This window comes from Myiozetetes cayanensis, unplaced genomic scaffold (genome assembly GCF_022539395.1).
Source record: "Myiozetetes cayanensis isolate MyiCay16 unplaced genomic scaffold, myiCay2020 scf15, whole genome shotgun sequence".
Classification (NCBI taxonomy): domain Eukaryota; kingdom Metazoa; phylum Chordata; class Aves; order Passeriformes; family Tyrannidae; genus Myiozetetes; species Myiozetetes cayanensis.
The window spans coordinates 16,964,897-16,988,099 of NW_026087159.1; the positions used below are offsets into that span (position 1 = coordinate 16,964,897).

A 23,203-nucleotide genomic window follows, 5' to 3' on the forward strand; every position below is an offset into this window, starting at 1 on the left:
GAGGTTCAAGTGACTCATTAATGAGATGCTCATTTCATTATCCTGTAGGAAAAGGCAGTTTGAGGTTATATTTTTTTAAAAAAACCTGTAAATATGAAGGACAAATGCAAGAACTCTTATAATAAAGTTTGAAAACAAGTTCAAGATACACTAAAGGTTTTCCTCTTTATGGGCACAGGCATTGAAAGTACTGCCAAGGAACACCTGGACACCATAAATCATGGATGAGAGTGCAGAGGTTGAAAAGACTACAAAGGAAAGGCTTTGGAAATGCAGCATCCCGAGAAGTTACTGTTTGAGGCCTGCTGTATTTAAAATGGCCATTTTACCTTCCCTTAATTCACATCTCTAATGAGAAAATGGATGGATGTTTGCCTAAAGTTGCTGGAGACTGGCAGGTGTCCATGGCAGAGCAGAGCTCTGCAGACAAAGGGAATGGGAGAAGTGTCCACGGAGCTTCAGACAGCAAAAAATATGTATATTCATAGACGGCTGTTGTTAATTATGCTTTGGTTGGTGTAGGAAACCACAATTAGCTCGACTACACTCTGCCTTCCTAATTTTGCCTTGTACTTTCAGCTGGATAAATCTCCTTCCTCTCCTGAGTCCTAACGGGGTGAGAAAGAGCAAATCTCAATCTTCCCACGTTGGTGCCTTTCAGAACAAGCTGCAGGCTTCCTGGTGAGTCCTCTCTCCTTCCAGGAGCAAGAATTTCAGTAACCTGGTGGGAAAACATCTGAAAATGCAATGAAGTTCCATTAGGTAGCATTATCAAATATCTATTCCCATGGATATGTTTCCATTTATGTGGAAGCATCTGAACTCCTCACCAGAGACACCTGGGCTGGGACTGAATCTCTAAATCCCATCTTTCACAACAGTCCTGATCCTTTGGGTCTGAATAAATCCAGTGCTGCTTTTAACAGTAATCTGAGCCCAGGAACATTCCCAGATCTTGCCCTAAGGGACACAAAAAGGTGTTGGGTCTTTAATTTTGGATCCTTGTGGATGTGTTTGCATCAGTTCATTTGCACTTCTCCCTATGCAATGTTATTGTTGGTGCTTTAAATAGCTGGATAGTGGAGACCAGTGGTTTATCCCTGTGCTTCCAAGGAACAATGCATTCCCTTAGATGGACAGCTTGTGGGCTTTTTTGCTGAACGTCACCTTAATTCAGGTGAAAGAGGAGAAGTCGGAAAGCTGCAGAGTCAACGCTTGAGATTTTCTTCATTTTCTTCTCTCCTTTTATTATTTTTGCTTTAGTGATTTCCCTGGGGGCCATCCCGCTGAATTCCCAGTGGGTTGCTGTGGGGAGAGCTTTCAAAGGGAATGGCAAAGGCTCTTGCCAGATCAATACTAGACTTATCAATCAGTTTTCCTTGGTAATAAGTTGACTCTTCTGGGAGTCTTTAAGAATGTACTTCAAACTGCTGAGTTATTTTGACAGTTCAGAAAATGCTTTAATTTCAAAACTGCAGCTTTTCATATTGACCCTGTGTTTAACCCATCCTGTTGTGAAAACACAGGGTTTATTTGTTCCTCAGAGAGTTTTTGGGATCCTAGGCATTGCAGGATTGAAGTGCCCTGCACATGCTGGAGGTCACATTAGCAAGGCTTTTTCTGTTTTCCTTCTAATTCTTTATTGGGGGAATATTATTTCTGCTGGAGAAGGTGGAGTGGGTTTGTAGTTTGTTCAGAGGACCTTTTGTTTCTGAGCAATCTCATGGTCCTGGAGAAAGAACCATCAGTGTTGCTCTGAGCATTTCCTTACTGGTAAGGAGGGGAGTTGGTTTGGGTGATTGTATTTTTGGAGGAAAAACTCCTTATTTTCTGGGACTGTTTGAGAACTCCGAAAATAAACACTAATCTGAAGTTTGCCAACAGGTTTTTGTACCACTTGCCTCTGTGTGTAGGTGTTTGAGGACTTCCATGTCCTATCTGAGACAGATCTCAATAAATAATCCCCTCTATAACCCGAAATAGTGATTTGCACTGTAGTCAAGGTGTCCTTATCTTAACAACAACTATCTTGAAACATGGCTGGTGCCTCCAACTCCTATGGGACATCAGGTAGCTGAAGGCAACCAGATAAACCACTCTGTGCTTTCTGGAACACTCCTCAAGACTCTGAGCTGAATAATGCTGCAACTATTGAGTAAATTTATCATTCCCTCTTTACAGAGGTTATAGAGAAACAACCATTGTAGAAGTGTTAACTCTGAAGTCCCACTAATATAACAGCCCTCATGCGTGGATTTGGTGGGTTTTTTGTTGTTCTCCGATTATTTACGGTTTTGAAAAGTTCCTGTTAAAAATACAAGCATGCATGTGCCTCAAATGTCCTTAAAAACCAATGAAATGTGTGTGTGGGAACACATTTTGCACTGCATTATTTTGAAGAATATTAAAAACACTGATTACTCTCCAGAGACAGGTGAACTAAGGATTAGTGCTGCCACACCATAGGTAAGGAAGCAGAGGCATAAAGAGCAAATGACTCTTTTAAGGTCACACAGAGTGACAGCCAAGATTCCTGGGTTCAATCCTTGCTGTGACAAGATGCATCTTGTTATTCGTTATCTTTTTCATTATTAATCTTTGATAAGGAAAACATTGCCTAATTGTCTCTGTTCTCATTCGCAGTGAATCACCATTTCACAGCACCCTCAAGTTCAAGCTCAGAACTTTATGTCCTTTTTTTTTCCACCCCAAGTTTATTAAGCTCACTGATGGATATTTATGAAATAATTATGCCCCATTTGAGCTGCTGAGCCACCCACAGAGGGAGAAGATTGACAGCAGGAAGCTGACAGTGGGTTTGGCAGACAGGTTAAGTGATGCCATGCCCAGGGGACTGCCAGTGTCTGTGCATGAGAGAGGGTTTTCAGCATTCAGAGGATCTCACAGATCCTGTCAAATGCAGTTAATGTCTCCTCCTGGGAACTACAGAGATGGATTCCCTCTCTGCTTTAGATGCTTGGGCATAGCCATGCTCATAACCCTTTCCATTTGATAGCAGGTTGATCTTTGCTGTCAGAGCTCGGAGATGGAGGGCTCTGGATAATGAAGATGGAAGGGGGAATCAAAGCCAGGCTTTTTGGGGCTGATACATTCACCTGAAGGCTCCAGCTCTGCTTGGGGCTGTGGAGGAAGATTAGAGACTGATTCCTTTTGACTCCATCCACAGGCATGAGCCAGATTTCCTGATCAGTGTGGTCCCAACCAGCTCCACAAGCGCCGCTGAACCTTCCTGAGCTGCTTCAGGCAGCTGAAGGATCAGAAAGGCACTGAAACCACGGCCTTGGCTCAGCCCTGGCACGTCCTCTGCAGTAAATCGTTCTATCCCGTGCCACTAGACCAAGTCTCCAGCAGAAAATGAACTTGATGATCTGATTCTAATTAGTTTCTTGATTTAATGGCAGTAATTTTACTTTCCTGATGGTTGTCATTGCCCCAGCTAGCAGCAATAATAGACTTGGTTTCCTTAAAGGCCCATTTACAGTGCATCCTCTGCTGAATCTTAAGCAATAACAAGCAGAAGCCCATATTTATTTCAAAATTATGGTACTTAGATGGTTAAAAATGTCAGGTTCTCTTGCCTCAGGTTGATGACTGGGAATTGCCAGTATAAGAAAATGAACAGTCATAAAGTTAAAATATAGTTTGAATTGATCCCATTGCATCCTAAGATGATCTTTTTCTCTCTCACTGCTGATTTAAACACCTGGAAGTGAAAGTCTTCATAAAATTAGGAACAGGCAAACAAAATCTCTTAGGAAATGAAACAGCACATGTAAAAACACGTGATGTTTTTACCCCAGCATAAAACCAGAGTGACTCCCTAGAAGAGAATTAAAAACAACTGCAACAAATGGACCCATCTTCTTAATACCCTAATGGGTGAAGTGTCTTTAAAGTATCCTTCAGTTTGGGTTACTTGAACCAAATGTGCTTCCAAAAATGACACTTCAGCGAGACAGCTATAAAAACTTGTAGGCTGAGTTATTTTCTATTTAAAGTCCTATAAATTTAGCTTCCCACAAGTAGATTACAATCGGATTTGGTGTCTTCACTTTTATACGCCTAGCGACTGGCACAGTCCAAGGCTGGATTCAGCTGGGGCAAGTTGTCTACCCACAAGCACTGAAGGTTTGGGCTGGTTGTCAGCCCCTTGTCAAGCTTTATTCACTTCATTAAGAGTATATATACATATATATATATATATATATATCTCTACATCTGCCCTGCTTTGCCCTGTATCAAAGGGAATTTTCCAGTGTTATTTCTTGCACCTATTTACCTTTATACATTTTCCAAAGCAAGGAACACTTCCAGCTCTGAGGCCTTGAGCTTTCAAATTCCCCATTCACAGAACACCTGCTGACTCTTGTGATAACTCAGAAGACTCTGCTCCATTGTTCCTGAAGTTTGAAAAGCAAAGTCCATTTATAGTCCTGTCTGTTATGAATAATAATGATAATATAGACTCTGATCCACTGCATTCTTATTTATGTGTGAAGCTGTATCCATATGTATAGTCCCTTGGACATAGTTTATAAAACAAGGGTCAAATTGAGCCAACGTTGCATTTTGTGTGTTTATCATTAAATATTTAAAGCAAAATAGTTGTAAAAATAGATGGAAGATGCATTTTGAATGAAGGTTGTAAGGAAAATATGTAAGTGGGGAAAACACACTGGAATGTGCTGATGGTTTTAATTTAAAAATGAAATGTAAAGATGTATTTCTATTCTATGAGGAATTTGGGCCTAAATTTTGTGAAAGATTCACAAATTCTGAACGTCTAGATCAGAGATACATATAATTTGTAAGGGGAAAATTTTATTTCTCTGCTCTAACCAGCCCAAGTGTCTCTAACAAATGTGTTACTCTGAAGTGCAGATCAGAAAAACAACAAAGAACAAATCATAGTCAGAGCAGAGACCAAGATATTAAAACCATAATTCAGCCCCCAAGTTGACAGAGTGAGATGAGGCAGTGAAACTGTGGCCCCATTAGCATGTAACAGGAGATGTTATGTGTGTTTAAATGTATTCTGCCTGAATAAAATTGCTTGTCCTTGCAGCAGGGGTTATCACTTTGGTCCTTGGCAGCACTGGGGAACGTTAAACACAAGAGTAAGCTCGTGTCTAAAACTAAAAAGTCTGGATAAGATGACCTTGATCTAGGCTGGGAGAGTCCCAGGAGTTCCAGGAGCTTTATTAAAACTTAAAAGCTGGGCTGTTATTTAAATTTTATTCTTTTCCTCCCCAAATAAATGAAATATTGGCAGAATCTCTTGGGTGATGTGCCAGCTGAGGCTGTGTCCATCACCCTTGTGTGGATCCCTCTGAGGTACCAATCCAGTGGCTGCTGCCCATGGAAGGACAGGCCAAGGTGTTTTCCATCAGAACTGATTTCACAGACCCACAGAATCCCAGGATATGCTGAGTTGGAAGGGACCCACAAGGATCATCCAGTCCAACCCTCAGCCCTGCACAGGCCCAGCCCCAAGAGTCACCCCCTGTGCTCCAGAGGATCATCCAAACCCTCCTGGAGCTCTGGCAGCCTTGAGGAGCCTGTTCAGTTCCCAACCACCCTCTGGGGGAAGAACCTTTCCCTGAGATCCACCTGAGCCTGCCCTGACACAGCTCCAGCCATTCCCTGGGGGCTGTCCCTGTCACACAGAGCAGAGCTCAGTCCTGCCCCTCCTCTGCCTCTGCCCAGGATGTTGTGACTGCAGGTAGGTCTCCCCTCAGTCTCCTCTGCTCCAGCTGAACACACCAAATACCCTCAGTGTCCTCACATGGCCCCTCCAGACCTTCCCCATCCTCGTGGCCTCCTTTGGACACTCTCCAATGGCTCAATCTCTCCCTTCCATTGTGTCCCCCCAAACTGCCCCAAAGTTGAGGTGAGGCCTCAGGGCAGAGCAGAGTGGGACAATCCCCTCCCTGCTGCCCCAGGACAGGGATGTCCCTCCTGGCTGCCAGGGCACTGCTGACTCAGGGCCCGCTGGCACCCACCAGCACCCCCAGGGCCCTTTCCCGGCACTGCTTCCCAGCCTCTCATTCCCAGTGTGTCCATCCATCCGTGGTTGCCCCATCCCAGGGCAGAATCTGGCCCTTCCCCTGTTGAACTTCCCGTGGTTGGTGATTCCCAGCCCTGGGATCTGTAAGGTTTCCCTGCAGGGCCTCCCTGCCCGCCAGGGACTCCCCAGCCCCGCCCAGGTTTGGATCTCTATGGTGCTCAGAGGGTGTCCCAGCCACACAACCACCGTGCTGGGAAGAGACCTTCAGCAGTCCTGCAAGAGATCATCCAGTCCAGGAACATTTCAGTCATCTCCTTCTTTGCTCTAAGGCTTTTTTACAGAACTCCTGGTGTCCAGAGCCCCTGGCTTTGGGCTGGCACAGCTGCTGCCCACTCCAGACTGGGTCTGATAACAAATGCAGAATATCCTGACTCCCTCCAGCCATGCCAACAACTTCCAGCCCTAATTCAACCTTCCCTTTCTGTCTTCAAACAAGTATTTTTGCCAAGTCACTGTGAACACCTTCTACTTGGTGTACAGATGGAAATAATCCAAGAATTTCAGATTTTCACTCGTTTTCAGTACTAGGATTTTTACCAAAATGACGTGGCACGTTGGACTGTGGGGAACCTTTCTTCTTGTTGCAGTTACAGCCACTGCTCCGGAGCACAGGTGAGATATGCTGTTTTTTCCTGGGTTTCCCTGTGGGTTGTCAGGTGCGGGGAGATATTCCCACAGGCACAGCTGGCAATTGTGATCTTTGCAGCCATCCCAAAACCACTTGCCCTGTAATTCCTTCCTGACCTAAGTGATCCTCTCAGACCCCATACCACTGTTGCAGTAATAGAGTCAGTGTTACTACTACAAAGAAACACATTTTAGGATCTTTTATTTATAAAAAATGCACCCATGGAGTCACAGCAAGTACCAAACCAAGTGTTGCTTGTGGACAGAGCTGCCAATGGCTTCAGCTGCCTCTTCATTATTCAGCCTGCACATTTGTTGTTCTGGTTTTTATAAAGAGAAAGTATTACCAGTGTCTTGAGAGCCATCTGTGTTCACCTTCTGGGATATAACACACTGTCCTAATGGTTGAAAAAAAAAAAAAGTGTCATTTAAAAATGACCTACTGTTTCTCTTGGCTTTTCTGTTGTGCTCAGTGTCCTGGTTTGTCATGAGGCTCAGGAATTTTGGGGTGCCTGGGACACTGGTGTAGAAGAGGTGTAGGAGGAAAGACAGTCGTGTCAGGCTATTCCAGAATACCTGGGTCAGCCTTGGGGCTAAAAAAGGCAACTGCCTGAAGTCTTAGAGCCAGTGGAAGCATAAAGAGATTATGTCCTAGTGCAAGGTCTGCAACAGTCACACCTAAAGCCACCTGGGATTGTGAGAGGGAGATGAAGGGAATTTTCCCAGTTAAGGAGAAGTCAGTAAGAGAATATGATTTACAGTGCTGCCCACTCTGCTCCTCATCCCGTCCTCTGCTCACAGGACACCTCTCCATCAATCAGAGTTACTCCCTGTGTACAGGAGAAAGTCCGTGTTTGAAAGCCAGAATCAGTTCTCAGCTGTCTTTTACAGCTTCCTAAAGTAAAAAAGCCCAGATCTGAACAACCCCAGATTTTGTCACAGCCAATTTTTAATGCCGAGACTTCAATCCATGTGTATTTATTAACTACAATATATCAGCAATGTTTTAATTGTAAGCATACCTTCTCCTGCCACTGCATTTCTGAGAGGAAGGAAAACAGGGCTATCAGAGCGCTTTTGGAGCTTTAATCATCCTGCTTCCCACCCAGAGTGTTAAATTTGGTTACATAAAGATCTCTGGCCCTGCTTCTCTCCGTGCTTCATCTCTGTCTGTCTCTAGATGGATGCTCAGAGGAGTTGGTGAGTGATTTACTCAGTAAAGTGTGCATTTAAGGCTTCAGTTGCTTCTCTTAGGTAGAGCCCCCTCATCCTGCATCTCACAGTCCCTGAAAAGCAACAGGAAACTGCAGATGGAAAATGTAGTCCTTGAGAACGTGCTTTTTTAGTCCCAGATTTTCCACGTTGTTGTAATGTTTTAAATTGGCAGGAACACGGTCGAGTTAATGAGTGTAATTAATCAAAAAGATAATGAAGCATTAGGCCTGGAGCTGGCCCTGACCTGTGTGTGCTGCAGCTTCACCAGCCAACAACAACACAAAAGTGGATGGGATGAAGGTTAAATACCAGGTGCCTGCAGTGAATTTATCCAAGCTACATTAAACCATTTAGGCTTGGGTGAAGCCATGTTATCTCACCTTTGGGGGGCACAGACAGTGCCTCTAGTGCAGCTGAAAGGTGGCAGCTTAGAATCTCAGAACCACAGACTGGTTTGAGTTGGAAGGGACATTAAAGATCATCTTCTTCCAACCCTGGACACCTTCCACTATCCCAGGATGCTCCAAGCCCCATCCAACTCGGCCTTGGACACTTCCAGGGATGGGGAACTCCTGTAACTTGATGGTGTTGCTGCCCCTGCTGGTATTTGGACTGAACCTCTCAGCACAGATCTGGAGACCTTGTTTAAAAGAAACTTGAGTATATAAGAAAGGTATTAAGTTATTAGAGAGAGTTCAAAGGAGGGCAATGAAGATGGTGAAGGGCCTTGAGGGGAAGTTGTGTGAGGACACTGAGGGCACTTGGTGTGTTCAGACTGAGACCTCCCTGCAGTCACAACTGCCTGGGCAGGGGCAGAGGAGGGGCAGGACTGAGCTCTGCTCTGGGTGACAGGGACAGCCCCCAGGGAATGGCTGGAGCTGTGTCAGGGCAGGCTCAGGGTGGATCTCAGGGAAAGGTTCTTCCCCCAGAGGGTGGTTGGCACTGAACAGGCTCCCCAGGGCAGTGGGCACAGCCCCAAGGCTGCCAGAGCTCCAGGAGGGTTTGGAGGATCCTCTGGGGCACAGGGGGTGACTCTTGGGGCTGGGCCTGTGCAGGGCTGAGGGTTGGACTGGGTGATCCTTGTGGGTCCCTTCCAGCTCAGCACATTCTGTGACCCTGTGAGTGTTGAGGCCCAACCCAGACAAACTCGTGGAGCATCCCATGGAGATCCTTGTCCTGCCTGGAACAGCCACACTGGGCAGTGACACTGTGTGGTGACATGAAGTGGGAAAAGCAGTATCCCTGTGCCTTCTGCCCCTTCCCTTTCCACTCACCTTCCCATATGTCAGAGGGCTTTGTGTTTGACATCTACTCTGAATCACCTTCTCCCTAAACCACTGATTTCCCCCTCCTGACTGAAGCTGCCCCTGGCAGAGAAACCTCTCCAAGCTGTCATCCTTCCAAAGAAACTTCCAAAGAAACTGCAGGCCAAGCAGTGCTGTGAGCCCTGTGAAACTGAGCCTGCCTCTGCTTTTTTTAATGGATGGATCATAATGCTGGGAGGGTTCTGTTCAGCCACCTGAAAACGTTCAGCAAGAGCAGCTTCAGCATTTGGTTTCTTGATCCATTAACAGAAGAAAACCTGCCCTGGCTCCCTCAGATGGCTGGTGCTGTTGGGATGATGGTTGTGCAGGGAGAAGATGCTCCAGAGCATTGTTATCACAGTGAAATATGGGAGGTTGTGCTGGTGTTAGGGATTATTTTTATTTATTTACCAGTAAGAATTATTAGCATTAGCTGTGCTTTCCACAGAGAAAGAATTCCATGCTCATTGTGATAAACCTGAAGCAATTGTTTTAAATAACAGACTGGACCTGCAATTAGGAGAGGGAGAATCCATTATAAGCTTTTTAATTGCTCAGGCACTGAGGAGAGACAAAAAAGGTTGCTGTTCATCACAGTGGTTTTACAGCACATCGCTGCTTTCTTTGCCTGGGATTTGTCATCCTGATGATTTAAGCTTCCTTTTTAAGCAAAATTTCTCTCTAATTCAACATACGCACTTGGGAGATTTGAGCCCCTGGGCTAGTTGATAATGTGATTGCAGATGTTTGCTTTCTCAAACAGATTACTGAGGTAGCTGAATGTGATATTGAGATTTAGCAGTTGTTATTAGGACTTGCCTTCCAGCAGGCCTGGGATGGGAATTTCGCTTTAATCACTGCAAGTTAAGAGTTATGAGGTTCAGATAAAATAACTGTTTGCAATTATGTGGCTGGAGCCTCCTGAGAGATCTAAAATTCACCTCAGACTGTTATTCAGCAAACAAGCTCTTAACTTGCCTGGCAGGATCCTTCTCTGCAGGAGCTCAGGTGCTCCAGCAGCATTTTGCTGGCCCAGGAGAAGTGAAGAGCCCAGGCTGGACAGGGCTTGGAGCAGCCTGGGCCAGTGGAAAATGTCCCTGCCCATGGCAGGGGGTGGGACCAGATGGGCTTTAAGGTCCTTCCAAGCCAAAGCATTCCAGGACTCTGCAATCCTGTGGTCTATGCAGAGGTGAGGGGGATGTGTGACCCTTCCAGGCCCTGCTCACCATCAAGTGTCAAGGAATCATCTGATTACATTTTTCCAGACCAGCTTCCTCATTTTTGTCCTCCTTTCCTTACTCCTTTCCACCCTGTTCCATGACATAATGGTTGGAACAGGGTTTCTGTTGGATAGGGGTGGCAAGATCAGGTTCTGAGTGTCTTGGCCTTGTCATTCCACTGCAAGTGATTTACTACCAGTTGTTCTTGTGGTGTCTGAACAAGTGCATGTTCTGTGGTGGAGACAGAGCCAAGAAATGCAGAGTATTTCACTATGGAAGAATTCCAGGAGCTCTTACCAAGGGATTTAAAATGATTTTACTATAAAATGTTAATTAATTCAACTTCCTAGATGGCCATTTGCCTGAATGGGGAGTAGGTACAGAAAAAAACACCTTGCCCAGGGTCATTTAGACAGAACAGACAGAAGCAGAAGTCAATGATCCAATGATTTTAGAAAGACTTAGTACTTTTTGGGAAAAATAAATTTGATTGGGTTAATGAATAAAAAACATCCTGAGGGGAGATGAAGCGTCATCACCCAGAGCAAGTAAAGTGTCTATCAAACATTTCAACACCTGTAAAACTGGGATGATTTTCCTTGTGTTTGTGCTAGCTGTCATTATCACAGGCCACCAAGAACTGGGGGTTTCTCTATTGCTATGTGTTCAGCTCACAAGGAGCTCTCAGCATCATCCAAGACAGGTCACAATAACAGTGGTAGATCTGAGTCTAGAAAATTAGGCTTAATCACAATTTCCAAAGTTAAGATCTACATCCAGCTCCTTTGAGCTCCTGAAAAGGTTTCAGTTTTGGAAAGGCTGCGTTTTTCCTTGCCGGCAAACAACGCACTCTCTCCAGGTGATGAAGCCATTTCCCATCCTGTCTCTCCAGCAGAAGTGCACAAGCTACAGCTTGACTGGAACATGAAGAAGAGGAAAGCTACCTTTCCTGCCAGAGCTGTCCCTGCTCAGCACAGCACTGCTCTCCCAGCAGAGCTTGCCACTGCTGGGCCCTGTCCTTGCTCCACCAAGCTGGGGCAGATTTCTCTGGTTTTCCCTCTGGTCCCGGGGCTGAGAGCTGGGTGGGTCTGGCTCTCTCCTGCTGGTGCCTGGGAGGATGCTCTGACTGTCAGATCAGGCTCCACCTGAGCAGGATGGTAAATGCTGAAAAAGCACTAATGACCACCCCCCATCTGGAATTAACACCCCTGGAGATCAAGAGTGTAAGCAACACCCTCACCCTCATTACAATTCACATTTTCTTCATATAAAACAGTGAAAAGTGAAGTCCACTCTCTGCTGACCTGTGGGAAATGGGAGAGACCTACAGCCACATTCCTGGGAAGAAGCAGAGAGCACAGTGTATCCTTCAGCTCCATAGACTGGGAGCTCTCTAATTCCATCAGCATTTTAGATGAACTCTGGAGCTTTCCTAGACTTGCATTCCTGCATGTCAATGCCAAAATATCTTCGGTTTTCAGCTCACCTCTGGCAAGCAAAGCACCAGGGAGCAGAGGCCCCACTTAGAATAGATTGAATTCCAGCCACAAAGAAACCTCATTTGGATGCTTCTTGCAGGAGACACTGTGCTGTGTTTCCTCAAACCCCAGAGCAGGAGTAAAACTGAAATTACTGAGGCAAACAGCTCAGGGAGTTTCAAACGAGGATTAGATAATTATATGAACAAGAATAGGGAGGATAAAAAGATAAGGGCTATCGAGTTGCCTGTATCTGCTTATAAATTCATCAGCAGGATACAGGGAAGGGAGAAATCCCATCAGCATTGCCATCAGGGAGGAGATCTCTGCATGAGCTGCATTGTCTTGCAGCAGTGACTTTGGATGTATCTCTGGGTTGCTAAGTAGAGGTGTTTAAAGAGCCCTTGTTTTGCAGTAGATGCTTGTTTGGCTCTTTCTGACATCCAGATCCCTTTGTTGTGCCTCAAATAGCTCAACACCGTGGAATGCCTGTTCCCTATGAAACAAGGAGTGTGTTGCTGATCATCTGGGACTCAGCTGAGCTCAGAATAGATCATTACTCATATTTTAAAGTTCTGCCTAATATATAGTAATCATTCCCTTCCACAGGGGGAAAAGGAACCAGAACCCTTCAGAGCTGTACAAGTGTTACCTGGGCTATGGAATCTGAGGAAAGAGTTTAGTTTTTTGGTTTATCTTACCCTGAGTGCTTAACCTGGTGAAGTATCAGCTGTTCTGAGGGGGGCAAAGGGCTGCTCACAGCAAAATACCTGGGCTCTTGGATCAGCTTCCAGAGGTTTCCCTGTTCTTGCTCTGGCTCTGGGAAGCCAAGGCAGGCTGGATGTGTGAGTGCAGCCTGAGTTCACTGGCACACAGCTCTGCCCTGCACAGCTCCCCTCCCCTCGTGCCCAGCTGCCTTTACCCCAGCTCTGCTCCCTAGAGTTGTGCCAGCCCAGCTCCTTTTGGGACCGAGCTGGAACCAAGCTCAGCATCTTTTTGGGATGTTCCCCACAGGGTTCTGCTTTCCTCCCCAAAGTGCCAGCTCATACTGCACCAGCTCTGTACCTTTCTGGCACTTCATAGGATGCCCCTGAGGTTGGTGAGAGCCTTAAAATGCCAAAATATTCTCCTTCTTCCTAAAACAGAGATCCTTTCCCCATAGACAGGGGATCCATTTCCATCGAGCTGTGTCACTGCAGGATTCCTGACACACAGATGAGCAGTTCTGATGCTGCAGCAGAAAGCAGCAGTTCCCAGGCACACTCCAGCGACAATGACATTGTTCCCTCTGTGTTTAGTGAAGTGACAGGGAGGGCATAACCCAGAGGAAAGACTATAGATAAATCTGTACCTAAATTACCACCAAAGAGCTTCTCTCTCACTCTTTCTCTCATTTCATACACCATCGACCCATATTCCCAGGAAACCATCTTCTAATGGAAAGGAAAGATTTCCTCCTAGACAAGGGGAAAAGAAATGAAAAGATTATTTGCTTGGACAGATCATCTGGAGTGGGGAAATCAGCTGGGATTGTTTATTCCATGGAAGAAGCAGGAGCAATGATGACAAAAAAATCACTTATAACCCAGGAGAAATATCACAGCCTGCTTGGCAAAACACTCCTGTCCATGTGGGACCTCTGCTGAGATATTCTGTGGTTGTGACACTGAAATAAGTGTGTTTGACTGTGAGATAGCCAACTCTGGGAGCACCCAGGGGAACTTGGGCAAATATCAGGGCTGCTGGAGAGGCATCTTTGCTCCTGGACCTTCTGTGATTGAAGCTGGAGTAGCTGTGTGTGATTTATCCCTGTGTATGATTTCTTGGTGCCAAGTATTTCCTTTCCCTGTGACAGGGGCTGCTGGAATTTGCCCTTCACCATCTTCCCAGCACTCCCAAGCACCCCAGGCTGGTGTGACTGGTTTTCTCAGCAGTGCACTGACATTTCTCTCCAGGACAGCCTTAGAGGAAAAGTGGGATATGAGTTTAAATGAACTCATTTCCAGCAGCACCTGCAGAAATGATGGCTGAGCAGGCAGGGAGGGAATTTCCACAGGAGCTGGGATCAGCCCCAGGGAGGTCACAGAGGGTGCTGTACAACCCTCTGGAATTGTTCCTGGAAATGCAGGCCACTGATGTGATCCTGCTGTTATCTGCACCCTCAGTATTTTGCAAGTGAGAGGGTTATAATCCATCTTCCCTTTTAATGTAGTTAAATGTTATAGCTATAGTTGTAATCTGTCCTCAGTTTTACCATGACATTGTATCTGAGCAGAGATGAATCATTTCACTCTCCATCATAGCTGAGCCTCTTCCAGGTTTGGACTAAGGGGACATTAAAATGTCAATATCTGTGTGAATTGATTGCTCCTGGCAGAGATCCTGTTTCCAAACGTCCCTCCAGAACTACTGTACCTCTTGCTGGGCTGCAGGTCTGTTCAGAATTCACTCACCAGCCCTCAAAATGCTGTTATTATTAATATTGTTAATATTTTATGTAATAGATTCAATATTCTTAATTAATAATATTATAATATTACTATAATTATAATTTCACTAAATTGCTAAATACTAAAATTAGTAGAATAATAATTAATATGCTAGTAATTATTAACAGTATAAAAAGTCCTGCTCTGGTCACAGCCAAGTTCTTTGGCAGAACTGTTGCTCTCTGACCTCACTGATAGGAAATATTAGTGGGGCTCCCCCAGATTTCTCCCCAAATCCCCAGTGGGTTGTGCAGTGCTGGCTGCTGGGGGTCCCTTATGGCTGTGCCACATGATCTGGAGTGAAAATGTCTGGGGAGAATGTCCGAATTTTGGCAGGAATAGCCCCAAGCCCTTCAGCAGACCCCCCTGGAGTTCTCTATGTGTTGGTAGGTACAGAAGCACCACCCTGACTGATTGATCATTAAAGCAGTGCCAGGGGTGTTTGTGGGGCATCCCCCACCCTGCTGAAGTGCTGCTCTGAGTGACACAGCTGATGGCATTTTGTGCTGCAGCTGTTTAGTTGCCAGGGCTTAATTTTGTTGCTTTATTTTTATGGAACTTGCTTTGTTAGGAACAAGAGAAATGAATTGTGCCTGAAGGTGCTGTCCCAGAGCCAGGCTGCAGTTCCCTGTTCATTCCAGCAGTGCAGGAATCAGCCTGAGAGCCAAAATACACTGACCCACAGCATCCCAAACACTCCCAGAATATTCAATTCATGTGTTGGAGATAAACTGTGAGACAAACCTCGACTGAATATTATGATTAATTTTGGGGAATGCATATGTTTGTGCTGGCAACCACAGCTGCTCTCTTCTGGAGGGAATCAAAAGCATCCATCTGTTTATTGTCTGAGTTTCTAGGCTGTGTTTGGATTCTCTTTGTAAGCCCAGTGACTCAGAGATGGAGATCTGCAGACCCCTGGAATTCCAGGAGTTGTCCATTCTGTCACGTCAAAGCTACTTTGGATGCCTTGAACAGCAAATCTTTGTTTGAATGATGGAGAAAGAAGTGTAAGAAGAGAATGTTATCTGTGAAAGCAAAGAATGGCTGTGTGTGACAGGGGAGATGCTGCACAGCCTGTTCCTCCCCTTCCCTCTCCAGCTGCCTCCAGAGGGCCTTGTGTGTTCCTGAATATATATGGATACATTTGTTCATGTAAAAATTCCCTATTTCCACTTCTCCACTGTAAACTACAGTGTGCAAATGGCACAGGTTCATTAAATTTGTGAACTTCATCAATAGAATGTTCAGTGGCAAAGTAAAGCATGTGGATCACTGAGCCACAAGGGCCTGAACACTCATGGTGCTGTCAGAGATCCTGTGGTACCTGTTCCCAGAAATCCCCCAGAACTCCCATGCTGTCCCCTGGATGGGCTGAATTCTGAATTTCAGCACCCAAAGTGCCTGCCAGACTCGTGGTCCAAACTCACAGTCACCTGATTGTTCCCAAATTTTGCCTGCAAAACACACCATCTTCAAATGCATTCACACGAGTCCTGCACCGTGACGTGTTACCCACTCACTGTGAGCAAGAAGGGACTGAAACACTCAGCAGTGAAACAGGAGACAACCACAGACACCCTGAGCTGGGGTTTGATGCCTTAGGGAGGTTTCTTCTCCCATTTTTAGGCATCACTTTGATCCTGCCATAATCCAGTGCCAGGGAAGAAGCCTCAGCCTCTGACCTGACAGACCCCTCTGGCATCCCATCCTTCCATCCCTGTTTCTGATAAACAGGAGATGACAGTCCCATAGCACCAGAATCACATGGAAACCTCACATCAGTGCAGTAGTGACCTTAAGAGGAAAAAAGACATTATTCCAGCAAAATCCATGGATCCATGAAGGCATGGAGGTCTGTGGGTGAGCAGGCTGCTCCAGCAGCTCCATGCCATGCTCCCTAGGGAAACAAAAACATGCCCAGTTTCTTTCTGCACGTGCACCCAGGACTGCCAGGCTGCTCTCCTTTATTTCTGCTGGAGCAAGGCTTGCTCTCATCAGCAGGGATGAGGTTTGGAATGAGCTCTGGGATACTCTGGTAGCCAGGAGAGAAGCCTCCTTGGGGCGAGTCAAACCCTCCCCCAGTGCTCAAGGGAGCTTATTTCATTTAAAACCCCCAAAAATGGGTGCAGGCAAGAGGGGCTTGGTCACAGACATGTGTGGCATCCTTCAACAGGGAAGGGGAGCACATCAGGAATTGTTATTTCCTGACATTTACTGGGAACAAGAGGTTGCACCTTCCCCCCCCCTCCACATCCTGCAGCGCTCGCTCAGTTCACTCCCGTGTCGGGCTGGGAGGACAATTCCTCCAACCTGCCCTGCTCAACATATCCAGTCTTGTTTTGTCCTGTGCCCCTCCTTCCCCCTCATGGACCAAGATCGAGGCACTGGGACTGCAGCAGGAACTTCCCAGGGTGTGGGGCTGTGTTTAATCAGTCCTTTCCACTGATCTAATACAACCAAAACCAAACCAGTTTCCACTCAACAGAAATCAACAGAAATCAATAGTGTTTTCCACCACACCTCTGACCTCGCAGTGTAACTGCCTTCATTTTCCTCTGGAAGCATCCAAGGAAAAGGTATAACTTCTATCCAAGGAGTGCTTCTCCTTGCCTGGAGATCCCACAGAAATTGTGCTTGGTTGTGCATTTGCATTCCAATAATTTCTGCTCCATTTGCCCAAATACCTGTGACTGAAGAGCAGCAAATCAGTGGAGCTCTGCCTGAAGGCTCGAGGGGGTTCTTGTTTAGTTCAGAGTTGAATTGACTTGGTTGCAAGACCTCGTTGCAGGTCTTTGGGAAACTCTTGGCATAAACAGGAAAAAACCAGACAGTGTTTGTAACAACTCTGGCTTTACATTTCAAACCTGCAGCGAGGCTGAATGAAAGCAAATGTGTCACTGTATGCCAGGCAAATATCCATTGTTATTCTCAGCCGAAGAAATGAATGAATACTGTGGATTCATCCAAGTTATGGAGCCAGGGTTGTTGGAATCTCTTCTCAGTTCTGCCAATATACGGTGTGGCCTTGGAAGAGGCAGAGAGAAAGAGGTGAAAAACCTCGACTGACTTTGCTGTACCTTTATTTGTCTGTTCAGAAAGGGAGGTTGCTTTTTATTCAGTACATAAAACATCATCGTTCATAGGAACAGAAGTAAAAGCTCTTTAAACTGGTTTGGGTTAATTTTCTACGAGCCCCCAGGGGATTGATCCGTGGTGGATATCGATCCTGTGGGGGAAAATAAAAGGAATAAACCAGGAATATTGTGGAGACAGTTATATACAACAGAAACCTGTCATGCTTTAAACTAGCTTGGTTAAATCTGCCCCCCCCCCAAAAAAAAAATCTGGACAAACATACATTTTGGTGTCTCAGAACAATCAGGAACAGACTGAAGTGAGGAAAATGAACCTCCTGTTGAAAGCACAGCGATGCCATGAGCAGGCAGGGCTGGGAGAAGTCACATGGACGCCTTTCTTCCAGCCTTGTAATGTGGTGTTTGGAGGGCTAAAGCTTCTTCACCTTTTCAATTCTTAGCTCTCCTTTCGTCCTAAATCCGGGAGGAACACACCGAGAACAATCCCCGTCACCTGTGTCATTACTGAGGCTTAAGAAGCAGAGAGGGTAAATAATTTCTTAATTAGAAGTGGGGATGGGACGGGCATCACCAGGCAAACAAAGGCCAGCCCGAGCACAGTGGGTGTTAAGCAGGCTCTTTAGTCCCTCCTAAGTGTTCTGCTTTAGCTTGAACCAGCAAAAGCAGTTTAGGGGAGAGAAAAAAGGGATTTAGCCTGAACATATCCCATCTAGCTAAAGATGTGCTAAACTCCACAGCAAGGCCCCACAAATTGGTGAAGGGGCAAAATTTACATAAAAACTGCTTTTTCCTCAGGCCCCACACGAGTTGATCCGGGTTTAATGCTAATTGAGACCGAGGTAATCCCGGTTTACAGAGGGGTTTGGTGGAAGATGTTAAAGCAAATGCTTCTTAGAAAAATGTCTGTGCAGCCCACGGAGAGCAACAAATCGATTCGTTCTCGTTTTCTCTGGCGGATTCGAAAAGAAATGTTGAACTCTTGGAATACCTGACCCGGCTTTGTTGCCTCACACGTTAGTTTGAGCTGTATAGAAAATACTGGGGGAGGGATCCAGACGATCCTGTTGTTCTGGTACTCTGTCAGTGAGCTCTGTTAAACCCCTTAAAAACAAAAAGCAAAAAAAACACCAAAAAAACCCAAAACCAAAAACAAAACAAAAAAACCACAACACAAAAAAATAAACACAAAACTTTTTGGGGGGATTTTTTGGTCTCAGTTTTCCAGTTGGGGGATATCCAGAGGAAGATGGGGGAGAGGAAGATGTGCTGACTCCAAACACTGTGCTAATCTTCACCAGAGAGTAATTAAGGTGGCACTTACAGAACCATTTAGCTTTTCCATTCCTTGCTTCTGATCAGCCCTTTTCCTTTTCATTCTTTAGGGCTGATCCTCTTGACCCTTTTCTGGTTTGTGGTATCAGCAAGGCTTTGTCTCTGGTTTCTTATTTAATTTAAACCCTGATCCTGCAGCTGCTTCCTGGAGAGTTTTCCATCTCTTGGAGCTCACAGGAGCTCTGTGACACCACAGACCTGGGCTTAAGTGGCTGTCAGGTCACATATTTCTTTACCTTTCGAGTTCAGAAAACCTACAGCAGAGAATAATCATATTTACTGAAGGAGAGTCACTGATAAACCTCCCTGTTCTCCCTTTCTACTGCCTGAGCCTACCAAGCATAAAATATACATTCCTAAGCACACATATGTGATGGGAGTTGTAATCCCCAGAATAAAGAGCCTCAGGAAAGATTTTGTCCATTTATCTCCAAACTGGCATGAGTTTTTCTCACGGTATGCTATCAAAATTGGCCATTTAATGAGATAAATTCTCCACTCAGCCACAGATTTTCCTAAGCCAGCTGCAAACAAGTTACTTTATAGAAAGGGTATAATTGTCTAAGTGCTTTCAGCAATGCAAGTTTAAAAGTTTACTTGCAAACCCAGCATTCCTGGTGCTTTCCTGGGTGTTGGCAGTTCTCTCTAAATCCCAGTGCCTTCCATTGACAGTGCCAAGGACAACGCTTGGAGGTTCATATTCCTGCAAACCTTGATTTAGGATTTTTCAGGACTAAAACAAATGAACAACTTGAGTCGGTATTTGGGGGAAGCTCTTCTTTTTAGGGCATCTATTTTCAGGCTTATATTTATTTTCATTCCAAGTTTAAGAGGAACTGGCCAAGCAAACTGAAAGTCACAGCCCTGGGTCAGGTGAGCTCCGTGAAATTCTTGATTCACCCGCAGGAAAGAGTGAACAGTCCAGGGAGTTACCAGATGTATCCCCTTGCACTCGGTACGAGCGTTCCTGGAGGACATTCCACTCCCTACAATTCCCATGGAACTCAAACATCCACGGCCCTTGTCCCTTGGGTTCCCTCTCTGCAAAGGACAATGCAATTAAACCCGATCAAAAGCAGTGGGTTTGTACTCGTGTTTTATACAATACAACTGCTACTTGGTAAGTATTAATTCAGTTTAGAGCCTGGAGTGCATGGTGTTTGTTTGGTTGTTTGTTTTAGCACCAGTCTAATGACACACCTGCCCAAAGGGCTTAAAAACCCCGTTGATAGCAAGAACAGCCGTGTTTTCTCCTACTACACTATTAATAAGTGTCAGGACAGTTTCTCTGCTGGAATTTCATATTTAGCATTGGATTGCACGACAGAAAAGAGAGGAAATCAAAATGGAATTTCCAAGTTTTGCAGGAGTAATAGAGAGAGCAGGCAAAGCAGTGTCTGAAATGTAGTGTATACATATTGCTTCTTAACTACATGATCTCTGCTCATCTTGATAGACACAACTTGACCGAGCTGTAACTTTCCCATAAGTCAGTAAAATACACTTAAATCAGTGTAAGGTTATGCATTTGTTTATACAAAATCTATTAACTTACAAAAGATGTCTCCAAACCTCTTTATGGTTTAAAATAGTTTTATTAACCACATTACTATTAACCAGGCTCCAGCATTTACTTCCAGACAGATTTTTAAGCTTTGGCCCCTGCTCCTGCTGGTGACACCCGTGGAGTCCTTTTAACCTCCCTTCCCCATCTAATCCCTCGGGATCCAGGGTTGGGAGGAGGTGTTAAAACACTCCAGCAGCGAGAAGGATATTTTGACAACTTCTTCCTCTCAGTGTCCCGCTGGGAAGGGGATGGTTCAGCCAGGCATCCTGCATCCCAACAGGGAGCCAAAGCAGGCATTATCCTCAGAAAACTGGCTGGAATTTAATTTGTTCTTACCTTCCCCTTTAATCCTTCAGCCATTGGAACTGTCCAGTTATGTAAAGAAAGGAAAAAAACACTGCTAAGCCACTGGAAGAGAGGAAGCAACACATACATTGTTTTATTATTTTCACGTGGCATCTGTACAAAGTGTAAACATCACTGAAATTTGGGCTAAAAGTTGTTCCTTTAGCAGCACCGCTGGACTGAGGGTCCCGCGGGAGCAGCTCAGCCACAGGAGGTGTTTTACCATCCCCTGACTGGTCCAAGTGTGCAGATTCAGCCCAGTCCTCCTGTGCTTTGCAGGCTCTTGGTGTCCACAGTTAATAACCCCACTAAGGCACCTCCCTGTCCTCAGCTGCAGGAATTGAAAACAAGTCCTCTGACACGTCGCCCAGAGCAAGAAAGGATCAGGGGAGGGTGGGACTCAGTTTTGGAGCTCCAGTCGTTCCCTGAGCAGGTATGCAGGGCTCAGAATCTTCCCTTCTTCGGCGGCATTAAAATAACACAAGTGAAAAACGCCGAGAAGCTAAAATAGGTTCTGAAATGGTGCCTTCGGAGCACAAACTGATGCACTTCCTAACAGCACCAAATCTTTGCAAGCCCTCAGCTGAGTCCCAAAGTGCCCATGAGGGCAGTGAGGCAGATGCAGTTGGGAGCTGGGAGGGGCAGTCAGAGGTGAATTGCTGGGATCATCCCCGGCTCACCCTGTGCCACCCCAGGAGCTGCCTCAGCACCACGTCCGGGAATTGTTCTTGTGAGGAACGGTGCCAGAGCCAGGACTGAGGGGGGATCCCTCGGGACCCCGTGGAGAGCACGGGAGGGCTGTGAGAGCTGTGCACTGGTCTGTGGGGGGAAGAAGCAGCGAGGGGGCTGAGCCAGCCCAGGCACAGGGAGCGGTGCAGGCAGGGCCGTGCAGAGGCTGCTCTGGGGGACACGGCCCTGGGAGCCCCTGGGGACACAGCTGGGGGGTCCAGGAGGAACATCGGGCTCCAGGAGCCAAGTCTGGCCGGGTACAATCCCACTTTGCTGCCCCTCAGCTCGGGATTTGAAGCATTTGCAGCAGCAAATTCCAACGCAGGCGCCACCAACAACAAATGCCACGAAGACGGAGCCGACGAGGAGGAAGGGCAGGTACACGGGCACTGCAATGGCAAAGGGACATTAATAACCTCCCATCCACGGACATTCCAGGGCATGGTCCGCTCTCATTTCTTGCACCAGGGGTAGCCCAGAGCGGTTTCACTCTCAGCGGGATCAGGCACTGGGAATTGTTACAGCAGGTCCCTTGGGAAAGCTCAAAGAGCAGAGGGTCAGTCCTATAACCCCGGCCATTAATCCGTGCAAGAGCTGCTCCAGAGCTCAGGTGACACAGCTGCTGGTCACTCGTGTGTGATAAAGGAGAAGTTACCCGTGTTTTACAGTTAGTACTTAAACTGGAGTTGCACTGCCTACCCAGGCTGGGTTGGGGGGGTACAAACCAGCACTGGAGTTAAACACGTTACTCAGAACACATGCATTCATAGAATCATCCAGAATCACGGGCAACTAGGCTGGAAAAGACCTCTGAGATCATCGAGTCCGACCCACATCAGGTCAGCAACACGTTCTACGGGGATAGGAACCCCAGAGGCGTTCCCAGGGTACTCTGTTAGCAGTTTAGCGGGGTTTTCTAGGAGTAAGACTGACAGAAAAGCCTTCTGAGTGACCCCCCAACTATTCCCTGTTCCCAGGGTATAAAAGGTGCTGGCGCTCCAGCCCTTCCTGCCGCGGAGATGACAGCTCGGAGCTGCGGGGACAGAGGAAAGGAGGGACCCGGCCGGTGCCACCGAGGGAAGGCGGCACAGGATGAAGCCCAGCCGACATTCCCTGGGAAGGCTCGGGAAGCTCACCTGGCACAGGGGTCCTGGGGCTGGGCAGGGGCTCCCCGGGGCACCGGCCCTGGTCCAGGCGGCTCTCGGGGGCCGAGCAGCAGTAGCGGAGGCTGCAGGAGCCGCAGCACAGCGTGGCCGAGGGCTCGTCCGAGCGCTCGGGGCACTGGAAGCCGCGGTGCCAGCGCCGGGCACCCCCCGGCCAGCCGTGGCAAAACTCCCCTGCCCGGCCCGGGGCGCAGCCCAGCGCCAGCAGCAGGGCACAGAGCACTCCCCGAGCCATGCTGGGCACTGCCAACACCCTGCCCCTTCGTCCCACTCCTCTGGGGCGCTGCCTGAGCTCCGCTTCAGGAGGTTTTATCTCCCCCCGGCACCTGCCCCTAGTCCCCTCTTTGCAGCGACAAAGGAGGACCCACTAATTGAAAACCATTTGCGGCTCCTCCAGCTCCACCTTCCTCATTTCCCCCCCTCATTCCCGCAGGGAGTAGGATCCTGCTGGGGATGGCTCAGTGGCTGGGCATTGCCAGCAGCAAGGAGCCGGGATATCGAAAGCCCAGGGCTATCCTGGCACCAAAACGTCATGGAGAGCCCAGGGC

The 23,203-nt window shown here is 46.8% G+C and overlaps 1 protein-coding gene across 1 annotated transcript; it reads right to left on the minus strand.

The window, feature by feature from the left end:
- Positions 1 to 20,818: 20,818 nt before the first annotated feature.
- On the minus strand, positions 20,819 to 22,890 carry LOC126637544 (protein shisa-1-like). The gene is made up of 3 exons (XM_050310892.1): positions 22,629 to 22,890; positions 21,699 to 21,881; positions 20,819 to 20,826 (listed from the first exon to the last, which is right to left on the minus strand). The coding sequence occupies exons 1-3, from the start codon at positions 22,888 to 22,890 to the stop codon at positions 20,819 to 20,821; spliced, it is 453 nt and encodes a 150-aa protein (XP_050166849.1).
- Positions 22,891 to 23,203: the final 313 nt, after the last annotated feature.

What these genes read in the sequence shown, in the direction of transcription:
- LOC126637544 (XM_050310892.1), bottom strand. Translation starts at nt 22,890, where the DNA reads ATGGCTCGGGGAGTGCTCTGTGCCCTGCTGCTGGCGCTGGGCTGCGCC. An exon ending in CCCCAGGACCCCTGTGCCAG is followed by an intron (nt 21,882 to 22,628) that starts GTGAGCTTCCCG and finishes TTGCCATTGCAG; the next exon opens with TGCCCGTGTACCTGCCCTTC.